At 55.2% G+C, this 22,473-nt stretch overlaps 1 protein-coding gene across 4 annotated transcripts in view; it reads right to left on the bottom strand.

Moving 5' to 3' along the window:
* HDAC4 (histone deacetylase 4) overlaps positions 1 to 22,473 on the bottom strand; it is a 325,560-nt gene that overhangs the window by 155,519 nt on the left and 147,568 nt on the right. For 3 of the 4 annotated variants that reach the window (XM_058299783.2, XM_058299785.2, XM_058299784.2), the window contains exon 3: positions 12,975 to 13,046. The exons of the other annotated variant lie outside the window; for it this stretch is intronic. In XM_058299783.2, coding sequence (XP_058155766.1) covers positions 12,975 to 13,046 — 72 coding nt within the window. The remainder of the gene's footprint in view (positions 1 to 12,974; positions 13,047 to 22,473) is intronic. 4 annotated transcript variants of the gene reach the window in all.

The raw sequence follows: 22,473 nt of genomic DNA, 5'->3' as shown, positions 1-22,473 counted from the left end.
CAAAATTCAAAGACAGCAATTTTAACTATAATGCAATGAACTAGAAAAACAGTAACAGAAAGATTACTAGATGCAGTGTGTATAGGTTAAATTAATAAAAAAGGATTACTTGAAAAACCCATACTTTTAGAAATAAAACACTTCTAAATATCTCTTTTTTTTCCAAAGAAAAAGACCCTCAAAGTTTAAAGAGACTACACGTTAAATGCTACAAATTAAAACTTACCAACTCTAACTACATCTGGGCTCAGTCGAGCACAGACCGTTAGGTGCTTAGACCAACAAGAGGAAATGCGGAGAATTAACAGGCTGGAGTCTAGTCTAAGAAGTCAGAACAAGACCCTGTGACTAAGCCCCGGAAGCAGGATGCACGCAGGGAGAGGGATGGAGTCTACAGAAAGCAGACATGCAGCAGCTAACTCCACAGGCAGGGCGGCTCCTGGAAGACAGACCGCGGAGCAGGGGTGAGATGAAAGGCTCGGCGACCAACCGGCCCCCGGCGGCCCCTCCACGACCCTCCCCATGAACAGGGAGGGGTGGGCACAGGGGGCAGGGAGCTACTGCAGGCCCCTCCTTGGCAGGCCTCCCCTGGGGACGTCTGGGGACTGAACGCCCCTCCCCTCAGGCTGGAGACTGGAGGCCCAGCTGGAGCTCAGGCTCCCTTCCTCGGGCCCCAGGCGGGCACCGAGCCTGCTCGGCCACGGGCTCCAGGCGAGCCAGGGCTGCTCGGCCACGGGCTCCAGGCGAGCCAGGGCTGCTCGGCCACGGGCTCCACGCGAGCCAGGGCTGCTCGGCCACGGGCTCCACGCGAGCCAGGGCTGCTCGGCCACGGGCTCCACGCGAGCCAGGGCTGCTCGGCCACGGGCTCCACGCGAGCCAGGGCTGGGCGTTTCGGGAAATGGAGATGTATCTTAAGAGAGGGCACTTTACTCCCCTGGAGGACGGGCTGTGATGACTGAAGCATTTTGCTACTTCCCAGCGCGATCACTAAAACCCTCGACTACTCTGGCTTGAGCCACAGGGAAACACAGGCCGGAGTTGACGGAACCGTCTCGGCTCTCGTGGCTGAATGCACTTCCAGACACCATTTAAGGGTTTCACAGACTCTTCTGGGCTCCATAACCTTAAAGGCAATCAGACAAAACTGGTAAAAACAATAAAAGAAATAGATAAAAACAAAATCTCTAACTACAAATGAGGCCGTGACATGGAAGTGATTTCTCCAGCGTCTCTGGCCCTTGGTGACAGCCGTGATGCATAAATAAAATCCTGACTCGGGAGAACCAAGTCCTTTCTTCTGCCCGATAATCACTTTGGCCTTTCAAACACCCCGTGAAGATGTGAAGGGCAGAGCTCTATTTTCCACATCAACTGGCAACAGCCCCCCGCTTTTCCCTGTAAGATCGATGAACAACCAACTCGCTCACCTCGGCTGTGGCACACTGAGACACCTGAAGCCACCCCAAGTCTCGTGCCAATAAATGTGTTTTCTCACCACTCACATTCCTTTCTTCAGGTCTGACAAAAGCTCTATGACTGTCACCTACAGCCACAAGACAGCAAGTGGCTTCTGGGGGAGCACCTTGTGATCAACGTAAAGAACCCAGCAATCCGATTTCCACCCCGGCTGGGAGGCGCCTTCAGCCCCCACCCTCCAGCCCTGGGACCAAGGCCGGCGGCAGGGCAGGAGTCCTTGGTGAGCTGGGGCCAGCCCATCAGAAGGACAGGGCGCAGCATTTCCAGCTAACGATGGCACTTGTCCCCCGCCCCGAGAAGATGGTGCCATATCTGGATTTTATCAAAGACAAAACCAACAGAAAAACCAAAACAAGGAGCACACGAGCAGGAGCTACAGCAGCCACAGTCCAAGCCCGGAGACCAGAGAGGGCATGGATGAAGGACGGGGATATCCTTCCAGCTGGGAGCAATCAGGCTGCGGCCGTGATGGGCGCGAGGGCAGCACCTGCTGAGGAGGTGGCACGAGGAGGCCACCAGCAGGGACGAGGACCGCTCTTAAGGCCGACGGGCCTCCAGACACCTCCGTGCCCTTTCTGGAGAGGGTGAGGGCTGCAGACCCCTATGCGCTCTTCCTGGAGAGGGTGAGGGCACTGCCCAGAAGCGGGGACCGGATGAGGTTGGCATGCGAGCGAGGCACCCTGACCGCCTGCCTGATCACCAGCAGCTCGCTCGCACACCCCCCACCTGGGGTTAGAAGGGTCTCCTGGCCCACGGGAGGGCACTGGCAGCAGGACCCTTGGCCCTGGCACTCACATCACACCACCAGCAGCAGTCAGCACCCTGCTGGAAGAACCACGGTCCAGAGGGCTGCCATGACCGGCAGCGCCAGCGCTGCAGAGGCCTCTGCAGAGAGAGGCAGACAGAACTCTCCTGCAGAGGACAGGGGGTTCCCGGGGAGAGCAGGGGGAAGAGGGCCTTGAGGGGTGACAGGAGGGTCCTGGGGGAGTGGGGGGTCCTGGGAGGGCAGGGGTGTGCTGGGGAGGGGAGGGCAAGAGGGTTCTGGGAGGGCAGGGGGACCCTGGAGGAGGAGGGGGGTCCTGGAAGGGCAGGGGAGCGCTGGGGAGGGGAGGGCAAGAGGGTCCTGGGAGGGCAGGGGGACCCTGGGGAAGGAAGGGGGCCTTGGGGGAGAGGCAGGAGGGTCCTGGGAAGAAATGGGGGCCCTGGGGGTGGCAGGAGGGTCCTGAGAGGACAGGGGTCCTGGGAAGGCAGGGGAGTCTGGGGAGGGCAGGAGGGCGCAGGGGTCACAGCAGTCAGCGGCTGGGGGCGGGGGTGGCGCCTCCTCACGCCCCCTGCCGAGGCAAATCCAGCTCCCTCCCCACCGGGCCCTCGGCGCCTCGGCCCTCCCCTGCTGCTGACCAACCCTCAGTCCAAGGAAGGGAACGTGGCTCTGCTGCCCGCGCGGCCGTGGAAAGGGATTTCTGCCACACACGGCCACGTGCCCTCACCACCTGCGCCCCTCTCTTGGGCTCAGGCTCTCCTCAGTGGATCACTGCCGACCCTGATGTGGTGAGAGATCAGAGAAAAAGGGAGACACAGAAAGAAAAGAGAAAAACGCAGAGAGATCAAGAAGTGGGCCCAGCAGCAGCTGACAGTGGACAAGGGGGTCTGCTCTCCTCGTTGCCAACGCGCAGCGCCTTGGCAGCCCTGCCCACGCGGGCCGCGGGGCCGAGGCCGGTTTCTCCCACGCCCGGGCGCTCTGCCCCACATGTGTGCGAGGCACCCTCGGTCTCCTGACCGGCAGGCGCGGAGGCTGCGGGCCTGCAGGTCTCCTGGACGCTGCTGGGGGCCCAGGGCTTCTCCCATTGCCACCCAAGTCACTGATGCGCGTGCCAGAGGGACGGGTCAGGCTAACGTGACAGGCAGGAGCGAGAGCAGCACTTGGCTTCGTTCTGGAAATGACACCTGCGGGTGCAAAAGCAGGAAACGCAACTTTCTCTCATAAAGGACAGTATTTGGAGAATGACCTCTTTCCTGTTTTGTGAATTCACCCAAAAGTGAGCCCACCAGGCTTGAGAGTTACCAACACGTGCGTCAGCTGTGCCCGGCAACGGGGTGGACCGTGCTGGCGGCCCTGCGCCGTGCTGGGAGTCGGGCTCCCCTCATCTTCAAAGGTGTGCGTGGGGGAGAGCGTCTGCCAGGAGACGGGTGGGCCTTGGAGAGCAAGTCCTTTCCAAAAATTCCTGGGGGTTTAAGCCTCTGGCTGTCCAGGGGACGAGGCGGGAGGGTGCGGCTTCTGCCCAAGACTATCCTCGGCTATGAAGTAAGGGAGGGGACGCGCCTGAATCCCGCAGTGACTCGAGGCACCTCTAACCGGCTCGCATGTGTGCTCGGCACGCGTGTGGCCACGTGCACGGAGCTGTGACTGTCCTCAGACTGAAGTCACACCGGCTACAGAGTCCTAGCACAGTCTTTAGGTCACGTCTGCCCAGCCATCGGGCCAGTTTGCTGGAGGGATGCAGAAATGTTCTCAGCATGTGTCAACTAAGGAAAGCCAACAGGTGGCAACTGCTGTCCATTTTCCAAACTGGCTTTTACCTTGACATGTCTGTAGTCTACACTGCACTGTTCTTCCAAACATGAAAACATGCAAACAGATGAGCCAAGCAGGCCGTGCACCTGCTGGTGGCAATGCACGCCCACGCAGGCCTGGGGGCCAGACCGGGAGGTGGCACGGAGGAGCTCGTCCTAAACGGCAGTCCCCCCCGCCTGGGGAAGAAGTGAGAATTCAGGGTCAAGGCTGCCACTACGCTGAGGAGGACAGAGCCCACCTGTCCCCAGCACCCCGCCCTGCATCCCAGCAGGGGCCACACTGGGCACGCCCGAGGCAGCCCTGATCCTCCAAGGCCCCCCCCAGAGAGAGAAAAACCAGCTGCGTGTCAGAAACGCAGGAAGGAGCCTGGCGCCCGAGGAGTCCCAGCCAGGGCTGTGTGACCAGGGCGGCGCTGGCCCCGTGCGGCGGAAGCAGAGCTGTCGCAGCCTTCCCCGAGGTCGCGTGTGTCCTCAGACGCACATGTGCTCCGTTTCCCTCGCCAGGCCAGAGCGAGCCACAGTGAGCACGACACACACGCTCGGGCTCCCGGGGCCGCTGACCACGGCAGTTCGCACTCCTAAACTCGGGTGTCAAGACATCCCACCATCCTGGGACAGGGGGGTGGAAGCTTACCCTTGAGATTTGGAAAGCCAGAGCTGAAGTCAAACATCAATCGTTTTTATTATGTTGCAGAAGATCTCTAGAATTTTATACCTTTTCCCCTTCAAGAGTCCAGAAATTTCTTTTGAAAACGTCCTCTTGCTATGTAGCCTTGAAAAGAAACGCTCTCGACTCTGAGGGAAGCGCGTTTCTCGGGGGCAGGGAAGGACAGCACGACGTCTTAACCGCGGTCTGCGCAGCACACCGTGGCCGCCAGAGGCTCTGGGCATTCTGAGGCTGCCCTTCTGAGAGCGGACACGGGCCCCGCCCCACGGCCCACGCACCACGTGCATCTGGGAAAGTGGCCACGTCCCCGAGCCCCGTCCTCCTTCTGTGCAAGGCAGTGGTGTGCCAGGACCAGGGTGCCAGGGTGGAGAGAGGTGCTGTGGGGGCCTCGGCAGGTGCTGAGGGCACGGTTGGCACTGGAGACCCGGCCTACCGCCACCAGGTGTTGTCGTCCACCCTCTTGTGGCGTGGAGTTAGGCACCCAGGAAATCAGACCCGTAATCTTAATCCTTTCCTCTGTGTGTGAACCCACTAGACAGGGCCCTTTGAGGAGGTGACTGCGGTCACCCGGGGCCCCTGGGGTCGGCCGGGCTTGCCTTGTCACGAAGCCCTTCACCAGCAGGGGAGAGCCCAGGGGAGGGACAGGCAGGAGCTGGCAGCGGGGGCCCACAGAGCCCAGACAAGAAAGGAGAAGACACAGTCAAGAGCGTCGCCGCATGACCAAGAGCCAAGGGCCCAGGACCACCAGCCGGCAGCCCCGCAAGGCCAAGTCTCCCGGGAGAGCAGCGCCCCGAGGACACCTGCTCTGGGACGTCTCCCAGCCTAGCCCTGCGATCCAGGCCGTGCTCGCGGCCTAAGCCAGCCCCGAGCGGCACTGTGTAGCAGCTACCCTGCGCTCTTGGGCAGCAGAGGCAAAGCCCCGCAGCCCTGCAGCCCTCGCGGCGGGCGGAGCCCCGCGGCCACCCAGCAGTGGGAGAGCACACCCGCCAACTCTGGGGACAGTACAAGGCCACTCGGCTGCACTAAACACTCATTGCTTTTATAAGCTAAGAGTCTACTTTAAAACAAGAAAACGGCACCCATTACCGACCTCCAAAGTGTTACGGCCCTGTCAACCAGCCCCGTCTCCCGGTGGGCTCACTGCAGGGCACCGCCCCGTGCCTGCCGCCTGCGCTCCTTGCTGAGGGCCCCACCCCTCCGCCTCCCTCCTGGAATCCCTGCCCCCCCCCAAACTCCATACTGGTGACACAGCTTCCTGAATATGGGGGGAAATACAGGCTCCCGGAAGGGCCACCATCCACCTGGCCACCCTGGCTGCCTGGGCCCGCAGGCTCTGCTCGGCGCCCGCGTCCCCATCCCGGCCAGCTGCAGGCACCCGTCCACTCTTGCCCCAGCATAGCTGGACATTCTCCCTCCCGGCCGGATCACTGAAGGGCAGCAAACGCGCTGTGGTTTCTCCAGTCTTAAAAACGTGCTCTCTCGACCCTGTCTCTCCCTCTCTCTGCTCTGCTCCTCACGAAGCCCCTTCAAGGGCTGCCTGGACCACCCGCCTCCCACTCCTTGCCTGCGGCCCCTCTGAGAGCCACCGCGGCCATCCCTGCCTCCACGGCTTCTCCAGGCGGCTCGCGTGGAGCGGCCATGGCCCCACACGGTGAGGCCGGCACACACGGCTCCCACCCACCTCTCGGAGCTGCGGGCAGCACCCTCGTCCCCTGGTCCCCGTCCACCTCGCTGGCCACCCCTGCTGCGCTCCCTAGCCTCCCAATGTCCTGGTGCCCCTTTCTCTCTGGCTAGCTGCTCTTGTCCCTCGGTCCCCATCTGTATTCTCCCAGACTTCTTCCCTCAGCACTCTCCTGCCTGAACTCTCTTCTCCCATCCAGTGCCCTCCTCTAGACCTCCACTCTCCATTTCAACGTCCAAACGGGACCCCCGACTTTGCCCCAGACCTGCTCTACCTGCACGCTCCCCAGCTCAGAGACAGCTCGTCCATCCTGCCAGTCACTCGGGTAAGACGGTCTCTCCACTCACCTCGACTCCTCTCTTCAGCTCAGAAGTCACCTGCACTCTTGAAGGCTCCACCTCCCATTCCCGCCCTATCTGCCCCCCAGCACCTCCCCCATTACGCCATCTCCTTGGGTCGATCTCCCTGGCGGTGTCCTCTAGCCCCTCCCAAAGCCGGAGCCTAAACAGTCCCGGGAACATGAAGCAGCCACCAGCAGCACGCTTCTCAGTGTCCCCGTGGCTGTTCCCTGTACAGAGTCGACATTCATAAAGTCACCCCAGTTCCGACAGAACCTGCCTTCCCATCCTTCTCTCCTCTTGACTCATCCATCCCACCCATGATGTTCTCCATCAGGTCCTCCAGAATACCAGGTGCAGACCTGCCCCCGGCCTTGGCACTGGGCTCTCCAAATCCTGCAGGGATCATCCCCCACTTGACTCTGATCAAATGTCCCTGGAAGGAGGCCCTCCTCGACACCCTCTGAGAAGTACAATCCAAGCCCCCCCGCACTGGCCGCGCCAGCCTCGTCCCCTGGGGTTTTCACTAAGTGCACACCCAGAGCTCGTACACAAACGTGCTCACTTGCAGGTCTGATAACTGTCCCTCCTCACTAGCATAGAGGACCTTCAAGGAAGAACTTTTTCTAAGCTTTCTTCACTGCTGCGCTCTATCTAAACAGATTTTGGCAGATAGTAAGTGTCCAATAAGTATTAGTTAAATGACGAATGAATTTAAACATGATAATTTAAACAGATTAAGTGCCTACTTAAAGACCCATGACTCATTCGTACATACTACATTCTCATCTGCCATCACATTAAAAAGTGAACAGGAACTTTTAGATTAATCAAATGCTAACTTATGAAAAACTGGATAGCGTAAGTCTATCATACTCTGTATTTTCTTATCTTGTGACAAAAAATAAGACATGCTTGTTCTTCTAACTCCAAATACTATAGAAATAAGTAATCTGACATGAGTCCCTAAACAGGTGTTTTTTCCTGCATATATTAATATGTATTGTGATTTTAATAGGTAAAAATGTCATGGCACTTTATATACTGCTTGGCAACTTGCTTATTTCACTTTATATGGGACATATTTACATAAAGGTCCCACAGTCATTTCAAAGGCTGCAGAGGTTTTCGTTAATATAGACCTGAACAAAACCGGGCCCAACGACTCCTGCTAAGGCTAGTTTGGCTACTGGGTCCACTGTATTAGAAAAGTTTTGGGGGAATTCTTGGGTTTTCCAAAAATACATCCTACCAAAGCAGAAAACCAGGCCTATACAGCTTGAAGGTGATCAGGTGTAGAAAAAAGATCCTAGAGCATGCCACGGGTACACAAGAATTCTGTCTACCGAAGAGGAGTCCCTGCTGGTCGGTTAGGAAGCACGACTGCCCACTGCCCTGTAAAGGTGCTGAGACCAGGAGCTGTCCTCACAGCATGAGGGGAGAGCCATATCTCATGCCATCCCCGTAAGTAAACTCCAAACTAAATCTAAAAAGCAGAACTTTAAAATGCTCAGAATGAAATACAGGGAAGCACTTTGTGTTTAGGTTTTTAAGTCAGGCTTCCTGAGATGGACTTGACCCTCAGTGAAATTACACTTTGCAGCATGCACCTCGATGGGTCTGGACACATGTATACCTGGAAGGGGGGGCAGTCCCAAAGATCTGTCAGTGCTCCTGCAACACACATGTGGTTTCCATCCCCGTAGATATACCTTTCCAGAGACTAACCGTATGACTTTACGAAGGAGTTCTCACTACAAGCACAAGACTAATAAGTTTGATTACTTTAAAATTTAAAATTATACCAAAACCAAAACCATTTTAAAATAAAGCAGCCAGCATACATAAAGAGGGGTGGGGGTGGGGGTGGGGGAACAAGGCATCTCCCTGGAGAAAACCCCTGCAATGGCACAACCAAGAAAGGTCAGCACATGGACGTCATCCAGGATGTACCAGGATCAGAAACGCGCCCCAGGAACTGCCTGGGAGGCACAAGGCACGGCGCAGAAGAGCAGACCCTGGAGGCAAGAGGCAAATGAAAAGATGCTCAAGTCCCCGGGAGCAGGGGCGGCTGCTTCCCACCGTGTGCCCCTTTTCTTCCTGCGAGCCCCTCCTGGGGACAGCCCCCCCAGGTGATGTTCCCCACATGATGTGGATCTTGGGGAGGGCAGGCGGCACCTCCGCCGGGCGGAGGGGTGAGCAGAGGTCAGGAGCGGGGCTGCTGGGGCCGGCACGGAGCCCAGATGCCCTGCACCGCCTGGCTCCATGATCAGGTCACCGTCTTCGGATTCCATCCACCTCGCCCTCTGCTGTTATTTGCTTGTAATCTGTTTTGTTTTGTAAACCGCTCATAGCCTGGGTAAAAAACAAGGATTTTGTTCAACAGGCAAAGGCGGATTCAAACTAGAATTGGACATCACTCATACTGGGGAGGCTGGGAATGTTTTTTGTAAGACTGTATCATCAAATGTTGGCCACAATGTAATTAACGTTACCTCTTTAGGTGACGGCTAATAGCGCTGAAGACGTGCATCTTTTTGACCCAAAATTTAATTTCTAGATACCTGCCCCAGAAAAACTCTCACATTAAAAAAAAAAAAAAAAAAAGTAAAATAGAAAACAAAACAAACAAAAACATTACCACAGCTCAGTAACTTTTATGTGTCTCAGTGGGGGAAAGAATAAATACTTTGTGGTTTATTCATTGAGAAATACTATACAACAACATAAATTTAGAACGACACATATCGACACGAATAAATCTCAAAAAAATGCTGACTATAAAAGCTGATTACAAAAGAATATGTTCTGCATGATGGCATGTACAAATTTAAAACCACCAGGCAATGCTTTATGTAAAAGATAACGGATACTTAGGGACTGATAGCATAAAAAACATACGGGGGTTATGTAAAATGGATGACAGCAGGTTGAGTTATGTCCCCCAGAAATGACATGCCGGTCATCTTAACTCACATTCCTGGGTGTGAGCCCCTTGTCAACAGGACCAGGTGAAGATGTTCTCTTTAGTTAAGGACTGGCCAAGGGATCAGGTGGGGGCGGGATCCCATGACTGGAAGCTTCTAGAGAGAAAGCCACGGGGAGGAGCTGAAAGCAGGAAGTAAGTGCGAACCGGACCTCCTCGGGTGACAGGGAAGCTGAGGAACCAGCCAGAGCGATGCCACTGGAGGAAGTCAGCCTGCCAGCCCTGAAACAGGGGACGACACACTCCCGCTGACGCCAGCCCACTGCGTGAGGTTTGTCACCACAGCTGGAGGCGAACACAGAATCTAACAACTTTGACTCCGGAAATGACAACCTCTGGAAAGAGAGAATGGGTAAAGCTTCATCCACTTTTGAAAAAAAAAAAAAAAAACACTAAAGGAATGTGAAGTTAATATGGAATAATATTAACAGAGTCCATGCTACATCTTAGTGGCATGGACATGGTTTTGTGTGTTGTCTTTTACAACAGAAATATTTTAGAATCAAATTTTTTAAAGCAAGGAAGAAAATACAGAAAGAAGGAAAGGCTTGTTTACATATAAGATATTAAGGGGGAAGTTGAAGAAATCAGAATTAATCCTAAACAAATAGAATTTTGGCTCTTTACGATAAAACTTTTCCAGCAAAAGTGAGATTCTAACATAAACCATCTAAGTCTCAATTTGAGATGGCAAACAAATAAAAGGTATGAATGGTAGTTTTTTTTAAAGTATGAATTTATAAGGACTAAGTATATTTCAAAAGACCGATAATCAGAAAAACTGCATTGTGTACTCCACCATTCATGACAAGGATGGCCAGGAAATAACGAGATCGACAGTGGGAAAGCAGTCTGTGCACTTTAACTGCTCAAAGGAAAGCTTTTGTGTTCAAAGGAAGCAAGTTCCCATGGTGAATGTTGGAGTAATTCTTGCAAATTACATATATCAGCTTGTTTTCCTACCACTAAGCGTCAAAGACTGCTTGAGATTAAGTTCAATTGTTAGAAAATGTGCAATGGAAAACTGGGATTGACGTAAAAATACATGTGAAACTGTTTCTATTCCAATATCATAAAAATGTGGCTTTGCAGAAATTTTCGTATTAATTTTCAAAATTTTATATAACCTGAGATTGATATTTCTTCATAGAATGTGAGTTTAGAGTGGGGTGAAATGACCAGGACGGAGTTTCACAGACCCCTCTACCTGAGCAGCTTCTCACACACACCCCAGCAGTGCCAGCTCCAGGACCCCACATCTGCGGCTGCCCCGCTCCGTGCAGGGCTCTCGGGCGCCACCACCCACGCTGCACACAGTGTGGCAGCCAGGGCTCAAAGTGTGCCCCCACACTGGAAGCCCGGCGACATCGCTCCCCACCGACCAACGGGCCCCTGGCTATGAGCAAGTCTGAACACTGGCTTCAGTTCCACGGAAGCCACGCAGACCTCAGCCCATTCTCTTCCCAAGGGACATCTCTCAAAAGGGGTGGCGTCCCCCAAAGGGAGAGAGCAGGTGCGCCGGGCCGGAGGGGGCACGCGCGCCCGAGCTGGCGCTGTGAGCTCACAGCATGCTGCCTTCAGCACAGGGCAGCGGGACAGGAGGCGGCCTGAATGGACAGCCGTTCAGGGGCCCTTCCTGAGGACCCTGCGGGGAAGGCATGGGAGGACACAAGCTGGGAGCGCCGGGGCCCTGCCTGAGACGACACAGCCGGAGTCCAGATGGGCGCCGCCGCGACTGAAGTCCACTAAGACGCCAGGCACATCCAGGGCCCCACAGCAGGGTGGCCTGCCCAGGCCAGAGGACTAATCTGATCCCACCCTCTTTCTGGCTCACATGTTTACCATCCTCCCACAGCCCACAGCACACCGGGCTAGCTGGAAAATGTCCCTGCCTAGGGTCACACCTGGGCCAGCACCAGGAAACGCTCTCCCAATGCCAAAGCTGCACAAGCAGGCAGTGTTTAAACAAAAAATAACACTGGCAAAGCCAGCTCAAGAGAAAGAAAATTAAAACTGTTTACTTTACACGAGCCTAAATTAAAAAATTAGCGTCTCTGTCATGCTATTTAAAAGCTCCCCCCATCACTGTCCCCTCCAGGCACAGCCCTCTGCTCGCGTGTCCTCAGGGTGAAAAGGAAATTGCTGGACAGGTAGGGATGGAGCCTGCAGAAAAGGTGTGAAAAATAGAAGGCCATAAATGAGCCCTGTGTGCATCCCCTGCAGGAAGCCGGAGCCTTCTAGGAGCATTGCAAACAACCCAGGCTGGGGTTTGGGCAAACGCCAGAAATGAGCCTTGGCAGACCTCTGAGAAGCACTGTGTGAGAAAAGAAATCTCTTCTTGGAAGAGGCCAGCTTTGCTCCAGGCTCGCTTCTTCCTAAGGGAGCCCGGGGAGGTCCAAGGGGCCAAGTAAGGCCTCCAGGCAGCGACCCCCAGGCCTGCTGCAGGGCTTGCAGGGGCCCACTGGGCATGGCAGCAAACACCACGGTGTCTTCCAGGTGCCAGCTGACCAGGGCAGGGAGAGCACGTCCCCTCCACAGAGGCCCCCAGGAGAGGCCGGTGCATTCTCAGTAAGAGCGAGCGGCCTGTGCAGTATGAGATTCCCGTCCTGGGATGAAGCTCTGGGTGGTCCCCACACTATGTGGGGACAAGATGCTTTACAAAAAAGGAAAGGGGCAGGAAAAGTTTTCATGGTCATACAGACTTGGAAAACAATGTTTGAAATGTAACATTTAGAAATATTACCTAGGGAATATACGGACTGAGCTATACCGTACAAGAAATTCAATGCAAGATTGATAACCACAGTTGATTTTTTAAAATTAAAGAACTGGAAGGAGCCTGGACGACAGCCGACCCACTTACCCTGTTAATCACAGAGATCCAGAGGCCCATGGGCGAGGCGGGCTCCCCCGTGCTCCGGGGCTGCCGGTAGCCCGCTCACACCACCGCGACGCCTCCGGCCCAGCCCCAGCCCAGCGCTCGGGGCCACAGGCTCTCCTGTGGACCAGGGCCCAGTGCCGTGACTGAAGCAGGCCGTGGGCGCCGCTGGGAAAGGCGCGGCCTCTTGAGCTCACCCGAGAAATTACCAGCATTTCTCCGCTTTGTGCACTTTGCTCCAGGAACTGAGCACCTAATTCCTGAATCTGACAGCCCACTGCCTCACCCTTTCCCTCTACACCTCCCCAAAAAGGCAGGCCTTGGAAACAGCCCTCGTGCTCAGCCCAGCGCCAGACAGGGCAGGAGGGCCGACTTACCCGCGCTCGACATGTGGTTCACGCGGGCGGGGTTCAGCAGCTCCACTGGCTGGTCTCGGCCAGAAAGTCCATCTGGAGAACAGAAAAAGCATTTGGCTTCAGGAACTGCTTGCATTTCATCGAAAATCCTAGAGTCTACAAGAGCAACACTTAGCAAACAATGGGAACACATAGTGCGTCCTACCTATTTTTACAGGACAGCTATAACTCCATTGGGGATTACTGGCCAATCGGGAAACAGGAGGCCCTCCGTACACTAATCAACACGGCCCCCAGTGGAGAGAGAGCAGGCGCCAATTGCTAGAAGGGCATCCGGCTCAGCTATTTTGGCTTGCTTCTGCCTCGCGCCACACTGCAACTCCAGCACGTGGGCTCTTCTGCAGAGGCCACAGCTCTAAGGACAAAAGCTCGATACTGGCCACCTAGCCCGGGTGCCGGCAGATACGGCCCTGTGGAGTGTGCGCAAGGGGCAGCCCAGGAAGAGGACCCAGCACTCGACAGTCATGACGCACTTCCAGAAAAATGCTCCGCCAGATGCTTAGGACTCAAGAACCATTTCTTTTAGAGCCACTTTTAGACGGTATCCAGAAAGTGTTTCCCTCTCCCTGTTCTGACCAACCCAAAAATGAAACTGGAACCCATCCACCGCCTAAACCTGGCACGGGCTTGCTTAGACTGCTTGTCTTTGCTCTTGCTAATGGCAAGGAAAGACAACTTTGGCAAAACTTCCAGGAATCACACTCTTCTTTTAAAATTAGCTTCAGACAAATACGTACAGGCCTTGCAGCAGCACGTCTGTTAGCATGTGCTTCTGACACTGAGATAATCCTCACTGCTAACTCAAGGAGGACAGCAACAGGTTCACGGGGCACTCACGCATGACACAAACAGCTTCAGGTCCAGTGACCAGTGAAACCTCGCTCACCCCACAAGTCTGTAACACCTGGGAGAGCCTTCAAGTTGAGTGTTACACCTCCTGAATGCTGTTCAAATCCCAAGGAGAAAACCAGTGACCCCGACACCATTCAGAAGCCAGATATGGAAATCTGGACCATCCCAGGAAGTGATGGGGCCTGCGGGTCGGCCGGCCAGGCGCAGCCTCCGTGGCCCTAGGTGAGTGCTGTGTGTCCAATGGGGAAGGGCCGCCCGGGCTGAACGCCTGCTGCGGCGGCTCACGTATGCTCCCCAGAGGGCCTCACGCTGCCACCGGCCTGTCTCTGCTCCTACAAGCCCTCGCCCCGATTCTGGCACCTGTGGGGCATCAAAACACAGCTGTAAGGAAGACACGAGGCCTAGCGGGGCTAAGAGCATGCAGGCTCCCGGAGGCAGGAAAGGAGCGCAGGGCGCGCTACGCTTCGGAAGCGGCCAGCAGACCCGCAGAAACGACCCCAGCGGCGGCAGGTTAGGGGCTTCTCAAGGGCTAGGACGGCCGGCATTCTCACGCAAATCACGCACGATTCATTCTGGACACCGAGTGGAGGCATTTGGACCCCGTGTCCTCCAGGGATTTGCAAATAACTCAGAAAGAGACCTTACGACGGTGGGGGAAAAGGCCACGCACCGTTTGTTCCTGACATAAACAGATAAATAATGTGTCTTTTACAAAACTTGAAAAACAGTGAAAAGAGTAAGCATATTTTTAAAAATTCAGATCTCACTGTAAACACTTTCAAAAACCCCAAAAGCCACTTCTGAAAACCCCCATCGATCTGTGGTTCTCTGACTGGAAGGGGTCAGGCGGGAGGTGCCAGGCAGACTTGGGTCCTGAGCAGGGATGGAGTGTCCTTCGGGGCCCCAGTGGCCAGTGTGGGCCACCCCACCCTTGCAGGGGCACCTCCTCAACACCCCCCAGGTGAAAGCGCGAGAGCCAGGGGCGGTTTGGAAGCGCAGGCTCCCGGGGCGGTAAATGGACAGAAGAGGGCCAGCAGTGTCCCGACCCAGCACCCTCTCCTCGAGTTTGGGACTCAGCTGCTGAGGTCTGCTCCAGGCTCTGAGGGTCAGTTTACTCCAAAGCCATATTACCTAACTGCTGCCTCACACACCTTACTTTATCCCAGCTAACACTGGAAGATGCAGCAAAACCCAACACCCGCCATTCAAACCCGAAGTCGTTTGTGCTCAGTGCATCCAGACGCAGCGCCCGTGTGTTTTAAATCAGTGTATGGCGTGGCTGGGTCTGACCTCATGCACAAAATCTCTGAGCGCTGGACTCATACGTGGAACACTAGGTCTTCAGGGAAAAAATCACGATGACGTCCAGCTGACTCCCGAGAAAGTGCTGTAGTTGGGTAAGAGTCCAGGGCATTCTACATGCAAACGAGACATGAAGCAGAACCTATCACTTCCCCGTTCGTGGCTGGGAAGCTGCTCGTTCTTGCTGCACAGAGTGGGACTAGCTGGCATCATCATAATCAAGAATTCAAAGCCCCAAATGCTGCCATTTCACATCCTGACGGGATGATGGCAGGTGTAGAAATAGCGGGCGTGAGCACCGTCTTGCCTCAGCATCAGCTCATATTAATCACCTGCTTCTAAATCAAGTGAGAGTGTCTGGCTAGAGAAAGCACCTGTCGGATCAGCACCCGCACCCACTCTCGTCGTGGAGACAGCGCTGCCGCATGGCAGGATGGTGCCTTGGGCTCTTGTCCCTAGTCACATTCAAGAAGCTGTTCTTCACCTGGACACGAGAGGGCTCCAAGGCAAGGGCCCTGAGCAAGGGGCCAACAAACAAAGGTGCTGCAGGCGGGCCCCACTCTCCACTCCAGGACGTGCCTCCACAGTTGCCCAGAGGTGGGCAGTGCCCAGAGTGACGGGAACCTTTGTCCAGTCGCCCAAAGGACAGAGGCATGGACAGAGGAACGGATCCCCTGATTCGCAGACAAGTGCCCGGTGCTCGCAGCACTGGCTCCTGCGTCCCCCCATTACCCGGCCCAGCCAAGGGTGCCGGGGTGGAAGCCCGGGCTGCGAGTCCCGGCACCCCAGTCCCAGCAGCCCGGCAGGGAAGGAACAGTCCTCACAGGTGAGGGCACTGTGGCATGCGAGCGCAGACAGGCTCAGGGCCCACCTCCTGCCTCCAGAGTTTAAAAACGAAAGATGCACCGACACGCGTCCTGACTCCCAGTGGCGCCCAAGCTGCTTTAGGGAAAGGAGTCTGCCGAGCTGATCCAAGTGGCGTGGCATCGCCGACCTGCCCAACAGGGTGCAGATGTGGCAGTCGTCCCACTGGGGAGCCTAGGAGTCCAGCTCAATACATCAACAGTCACAACACAAATTTCAGGATGTGGCACCAGATAAAGTCCCGGCTGCTGGAGCAAAGCAGGAAATACAGGAGTGCAGGTTAGAGGGTGAGAAAGGCAGCTTTGGAGCACAGACCAAAATGCCCCAACGCAGGGCACCAGGCAGGCCACGCGGCCGAGCGCGCCCTTCACCAGGAGCAGAGGGACAAAGCCACGTGGAAGGCCTGGCCTTGGTGCCCACGGAGACCCCTCGCCCGTGAGCGCTGCCAGGACAGCTGCGTCGTGCTCACTTTGTTCAGGACCCTTCCTCCAGAGTGAGTCAAAAGGAAATGAGTCCTGAGAGGGCGATTTCCACATTTCTCGGCCTCTGCTGAAATTCCCAAAGGTGGAAAAAGCAATGGGAAGAAGCTAAACATTTCTAAGCAGGACAACAACTCCCATGGGACTCAGAGGCCCACCTCCTCTGCGCAAACCCCACGGCAGGCAGGCTCCTCCCGAGCCCACCTCGGCCCCACTGGCCCGGCCTAAGGTCCTGCACGCTCCAGCAGCGTGGGGGCGTCCAGGAGGCGGGCTGGAGGGACGTGCCAAGTGCCCGGCACAGCGACGCCACACACACCAACACACCCCATCGAGGCTGGCCCAAGACCTGCGTGGAAAGGCTAGTGCAGGCAGCTGCAGGTCACAGGATTCAGCTTAAATCACCACCTGCTATGATCAAGCCTCTCCCTATTGGAGAAGAGGGAGCTTAGTAAGACCCAACAGCTAGGTGGTCAGGGGTAGGAAGGGGGAGTGACAGCTTAATGCGTGAGCAGTTGCTGAAAAAGGTGAGTTAGCAGTGTCAGTGGTACAACAGTAGCACGATACTGTGAACAGAGTTACTACTACTGAATTGCACACTTGAATGTGGTTTAAAGGGGAAGTTTTAGGCTCTGTGTCAGTTACGACAACAAAAAGATTAAAATTGGGGCTCACAGCTTTAGGCTGCCATGCTGGGCTTCACAATTCCGCCTCGCACCAGGCACAGGTCGGTTTTTCTAATCCACCTCCCCACTCAGCTGGCCCAAGCCCTCGTCTTCACAGGAAGAGACGGCACCAGGGTCGAGGCCACATGCCCAAGCTCAGAGTGCCCCCTCGGGGCGCAGACCCCAGTGCTTTCTGGACCAGACCAGACGCAATCTGAAACTGGACCTCAGGTGAAGCTGTCCCACCCGGGGCTGTGAATCACAGACACCAAATTCTCAATCCCTGGGTATTTTCTCTAACCAGGATTAAGGGACAGAGAGGGGAAGGAAGGCGGGAGGAAAGGAGATAGGCCAGCAAGAGGAAACCAGGGACACCGCACCGCAGATACAGTTCAGTCCTCACTAACCTTCCAGGTCTAAGTTGTCAAATTCCAGAGAACCGAAAAAGAGGCCACAGGGTTCTCTAGAGTACTCCACTGCAGCCCCAGGGGTCCCCAGGGCACCACTGAGCCACTCCAAGGCTCTCCCCGAAAGGTGCCTGGGTCCAGCCACAGCGCAGCTGTGCTCGCACTGCAGGGGCACCCTAAGTGTTTTCTAGGGAACCCAGCACAGAATCAACAAGGCCATGAGATAAACAAAGAAAGCTTCAGCCACTGAATAAAAGGCCCAACTCCTTCCCTGATTTGCATAGTTAAAGAGAACCCCTGCAACAGGAAGTTATACTTCTTGGACCAATAAAGATAGTGCCTGAAAAATCTCACACAGAGGTTTCCTAATGAGAGAGGAAAGAGGAGGGAAGGGGAAGGAGGCAGGCACTGGTGCCGTTTCCACATCTAGTTGCCCATCGCCAGGCCTAAGGGGCAGCCTTTCCCCAGTAACAGAGTCTTCTCACAGTCTCACGTCTTTTCAGTTTCAGCCCTTTTGTTCTTTTTTTTTTCAATTGGGTTGTTCCATTTTACTTACTGATTCCAAGGAATCTTAGAAATATTCTGGCCATTTATCGTCTGTCAATTGCAAAACTGTGACTTATCTTTCTTTGAGGTCACAGTTATTATGAACTTCTCCTTTCAGGCCTTATGCTTGTTTGTGTCTGGTTCAAGATATCCTTCCCAAACTGAAGGCTGCCAGGACACTCTACCGCCCTGCCACCTAAAAGCCATCGTTTCCTTTCCCTTTACATGTTAAGTCCTCAGCGTGGCTGTACGGCCCGTTCTTCCTGTGAACACAGCCGACTGCCCAGCACCGCGGCTGAGAAGGCCCAGCTCTCCCCAGGGCTCTGCTCGGACTCGCTGTCCCCTCAGCCGCTCTGCCTTCCCCTGGGGCCCTGGCAGCATGTTTGGGCCCCTGCAGAGGAGCCGCCTTCCCTCTTTCCCTCTTTCTTCAGAAGCACCTTGGGCTTACGGACCCTTGTGGGCCACATGCACCCTAGAATCCGCTTCTCAAGTTCCACCAAAATGAACACACACTCACGCCGCTGACGTGGGCGTGGGAGGCAGGCACCGACGTCCCCAAGGGAAGAGGCCCGAAGAACAGCCAGTCTTCCCCGTGAGCATGAGACCACTGCACTGGGTCTCTCTCAGAAATGTTTTCGTTCCCAGCCTCGAGGTCTTGAACATCTTCAGGTAGACTTAGTCCTCGGTATTCGATATCCTAATTAAAATATGGTACATGACTGAGATTCCAACTTGTTTGCTGTTATACAGAAATCCAATTAATGTTTTATTATATTGAATCTGCGTCCTAAAATCTTGCTCATATTCACTTTAATCATTTACCTGGAATTATTTTGAATTTTCTACCTACATAATCAGGTCACCTGTGAATAATGAAAGCTTTGCTTTGTCCCTTCCGAGTGTTGTGCATTTTTACGTCTTTTACTTGCCTTATTACACTGCTGAATACAAATAGTGATAGGGTGCTTGGTCTTGTTTCTGATCTTACTGGGAATGTTTCCAATGTTTCAACAGGAAATACAACGTTTGCTGTGGGTTTTTGATAGATTACTTTATCAGGTCAAGGAAATTCCCTTCTGTTTATCGGTTTGTCGTGGTATATATTTTAAGCTTTAATATATCAATTTGCATTAGTAAATGCTATTCCTCTTTCATCTAGTAATGTGGTGAAATTCACATATCCACTTTCTAATGTTAAACCAACTCTGTATTCATTCTTCCGTACACTGAAGTGCCCTGGCTCTGAGATTAGAAAGTTCATGACTTCCACAAGCTCTCCTAATTCCCGGCTCTTGCAGCCGTAGTACCCACAGGTGTGCGCTCAGCACTCCCCACTCATCTCTAAGGGGGCCTGCCCCAAGTGGGACCCGCCCTGCCGCCCGCCCACCCTGCTCTGCTCCCTCCACTCCCTCGTGTGCTGAATGGCCACCCCTCCCCCGAGAGCACCCCCGGCCCCCCCTATCCCCCCTCCCCAGCAGGTCCCACATCCAGACACGCCCCAGGGCGCTCACTAAAACGAGCCAACCGGACACACACTTCCCTGTCCGGGTTTGGCTAATAGCCTCGGGCGTAAGAATCCATTAATTTTCTTTTCCTCACCATGCAAGTTACTGGAAAATACCAACATTCTATATTAAAGCTTGTATCTGCCCATTAATACAAATTAAATTTTAATGAATTCCTCTGGCATGTCCAAGCCAGTGTATGTGTGTTTATTACAGAAAATGAAAATGGAAGAAACAGTCTTTCTTTCTCTGCTCTATTTTTTCCTTCAGGATAGGCAGGCAGACTCTTAAAATGTCGAGGCTAAGCTGTGGAGCAGCCTGGTGCCCGCCCCTAAAAGTCAAATCCAGCGCTAGTCACTAGCCTATAGGAACTATGGATGAAGGGAGCATGTCCATTTGACACCAGGAGGCTGCGATCTGCCAAGCCCTGAGGAGAAAACTGGCAGGACAATGACGCAGCTTCTTCAGGGCACAGGGGATAGGCCGGGGTGCAGGCGAAGATCCCCACCGCAGGGATCAGAGAGACGCCGGGGAGCTCAGGCCGCCCCTTGGCCTGGACCCTGATGTGAACAGTTGTTGGGACAGGAAGAAATTCAGCAGAGCTTGGGAATATGATGATATTGAGGAATGATGAGCCATTTTGTTGGGTGTGATGATGGGACTGTGTCTGTTGGAAATACAGGCTGAACACTGATGGGAAAACATCAGAGCATCTGGGACTTGCTTTAAATTCTCCAGAAAGTAAAGGTGGGGGAAGGGACCACTGCTGGGGGAAGGGTGGAAAGCTGGGGGCTGCTGGGGGTGGGAGGCAGATGCCAGGCTCTCTTCTTGATGGGTGTGAGATGTTTCATAACAGAAGTTTCCGAGAGCTGTCAAGAATGAAGATAAGCCCTCACTTTCACTAGCTGTCATTTCTTCCAGGTTACTGTCTACTGGGTAACCCAGCCCACTTGTCCTTTCACTACTAGTCCTTGGCAGTTACCGGCGTCCTTTCGGTCTCCCTCTGCTCAAGCTATGAAATGCTCCAATGACCCAGTGCCAGAGGAGGTGACAATGACAGAGCACCCGCCAGGCCGCCCAGCGCCAGCCAAGCTGTTCTTGGGCAGACCCAGCATGCGTGTCTGTGCTGGGGGCAGGCGGAGACCCTGGTGGCGTCACACGACCAGCAAGCCTGCGTCAGGCCAGAGAGGACCAAAGGACAGTGCACGGCAACGAGGCGCAGCCTGGAGATGCGGCGCAGAGAGCCGAGGCTCGGCGACAGGGGGGCAGGGTCCCCGAGACCCGACCTCGAGGGGGCGAGGAGCGGCCGAATGCTCAGGAACGTTCCTTGGGAAAATTTAAAAGTAGAGAAATGGCACCTCGCCCACACCTGTTTGAGCTACGGGCCACAAAACCAGACGCTCTGGTAATGAGGAAGCTGCACACGGCGAGGCCCGACCACAGACCACAGGAGGGCTGCCGGGGGGGAGGTGCGCTCGCACCCGGCCGGGCTGCTTGGGCGGGGACCCCATCCCGCCCCCCAGGCTCCGGGCCCTGAGCACGTCGCGGGCACGTCGCGGGGGCTCGGCAGCGCCGAATGAGCGAGTGAGTGGGCGACGTGGGGACGCGAGGGGATGACTACGAGGAAACGACCCAAGTCAGGGCACTGGGGTTCCGAGGACCAGACAAGCGTGGGTCTGTTCTCCGCGGCTGGCGGGGGCGACTGCTGCTCGAGCGGTTTCTCCACAGTCCTCCAGGGCGGGCCGGGACAGTCCCCTCTCCCCGAGTCAGGCAGTACCCAGGGTGCAGCTCTTGGCCGGGCCCTGACGAGCGGCACGGCGTGCTCCACCGTCGAGAAATACCGTCCAGGGAAGGGGCGAGCGCCCGGCTGCCTCGGAGAGCAGCGGCCGTCTTGGCCCCCACGGGGTGCCCGCCTGTCCTGCGCAGAGGACAGCACCGGTGAGTCAGGGCAAAGCTTTCTGTAGAGGGCCGCGGCGTAGGAGGGGAAAGAGCCTCTGTTGGAAAATGTGTACATGTCTCGGAGTCTTTATAAGAAACTTAATACAGCAGAAGGTAAATAGGAACATTCCAGAAGAACACAGAAAATAAATCCTTCAGCATCTTGATGACTAGACAGTTTTCCGTACAGGTACCCTTTGACTAAATTAGTAGCCACGAAAGCAATACAGTTGTGGACCAAGATAGAAAGAGGCCTGTAAATAATAACCCCTTCTTCCTCACTGCTCAGACCCCACCTGCGAGCTTGTGAAAACTTAAAGTTGTATCGATCACTTTTAATTTTCTGCAGGCATCCCAATTTCTGAACTTAGGCCTCTGACCTGCCAGGCCACCTAATGAACAAAGCGCCCGGCTGATTCCAGCCATCACCCACCGGGCACAGGCGGGAGTGGGAGGAGGCCGTGTCCGGGAGGCCTGGCGGCCCGTGGGACTCGGGGGCGGACAAGTCTGGCTTCTGCCTGCTTCCAGCTTCGTTATACTTAACCCTGGTGCCCAATTCCCCACCAAAGTGACGATGGCGATAGAAGCAAATAAAATCTTCTACCTAAAGGACAGGGCACCGAGCATTCGGTCACACGTGAGGCTGTCGCACCTCCACTACAACCGCACTTCAGGGCGCAGCCAGTGCCACGCAGGACGCCAGGGCCGGGCACGTGGGCAGGGCAGACGCCCCTGCCGAAAATGTGAGACAGCCCCAAAACCACCCCGCGACGAGCCGCACCCCAGCCCACCTGCCCCAGTGCCGAGTTCTAAAAACCAGCTCAGAGAGGTGTGTGGTGCCGGGACAGGAAGCACGAACACAGTGCCTATTAAGCAGCTCATGAGAAAGGAGTCGCTAATTCACA

The sequence above is a fragment of the Dasypus novemcinctus genome, chromosome 7 (assembly GCF_030445035.2).
Source record: "Dasypus novemcinctus isolate mDasNov1 chromosome 7, mDasNov1.1.hap2, whole genome shotgun sequence".
Lineage (NCBI taxonomy): Eukaryota > Metazoa > Chordata > Mammalia > Cingulata > Dasypodidae > Dasypus > Dasypus novemcinctus.
This window is presented reverse-complemented; position numbering and strand designations above follow the sequence as displayed.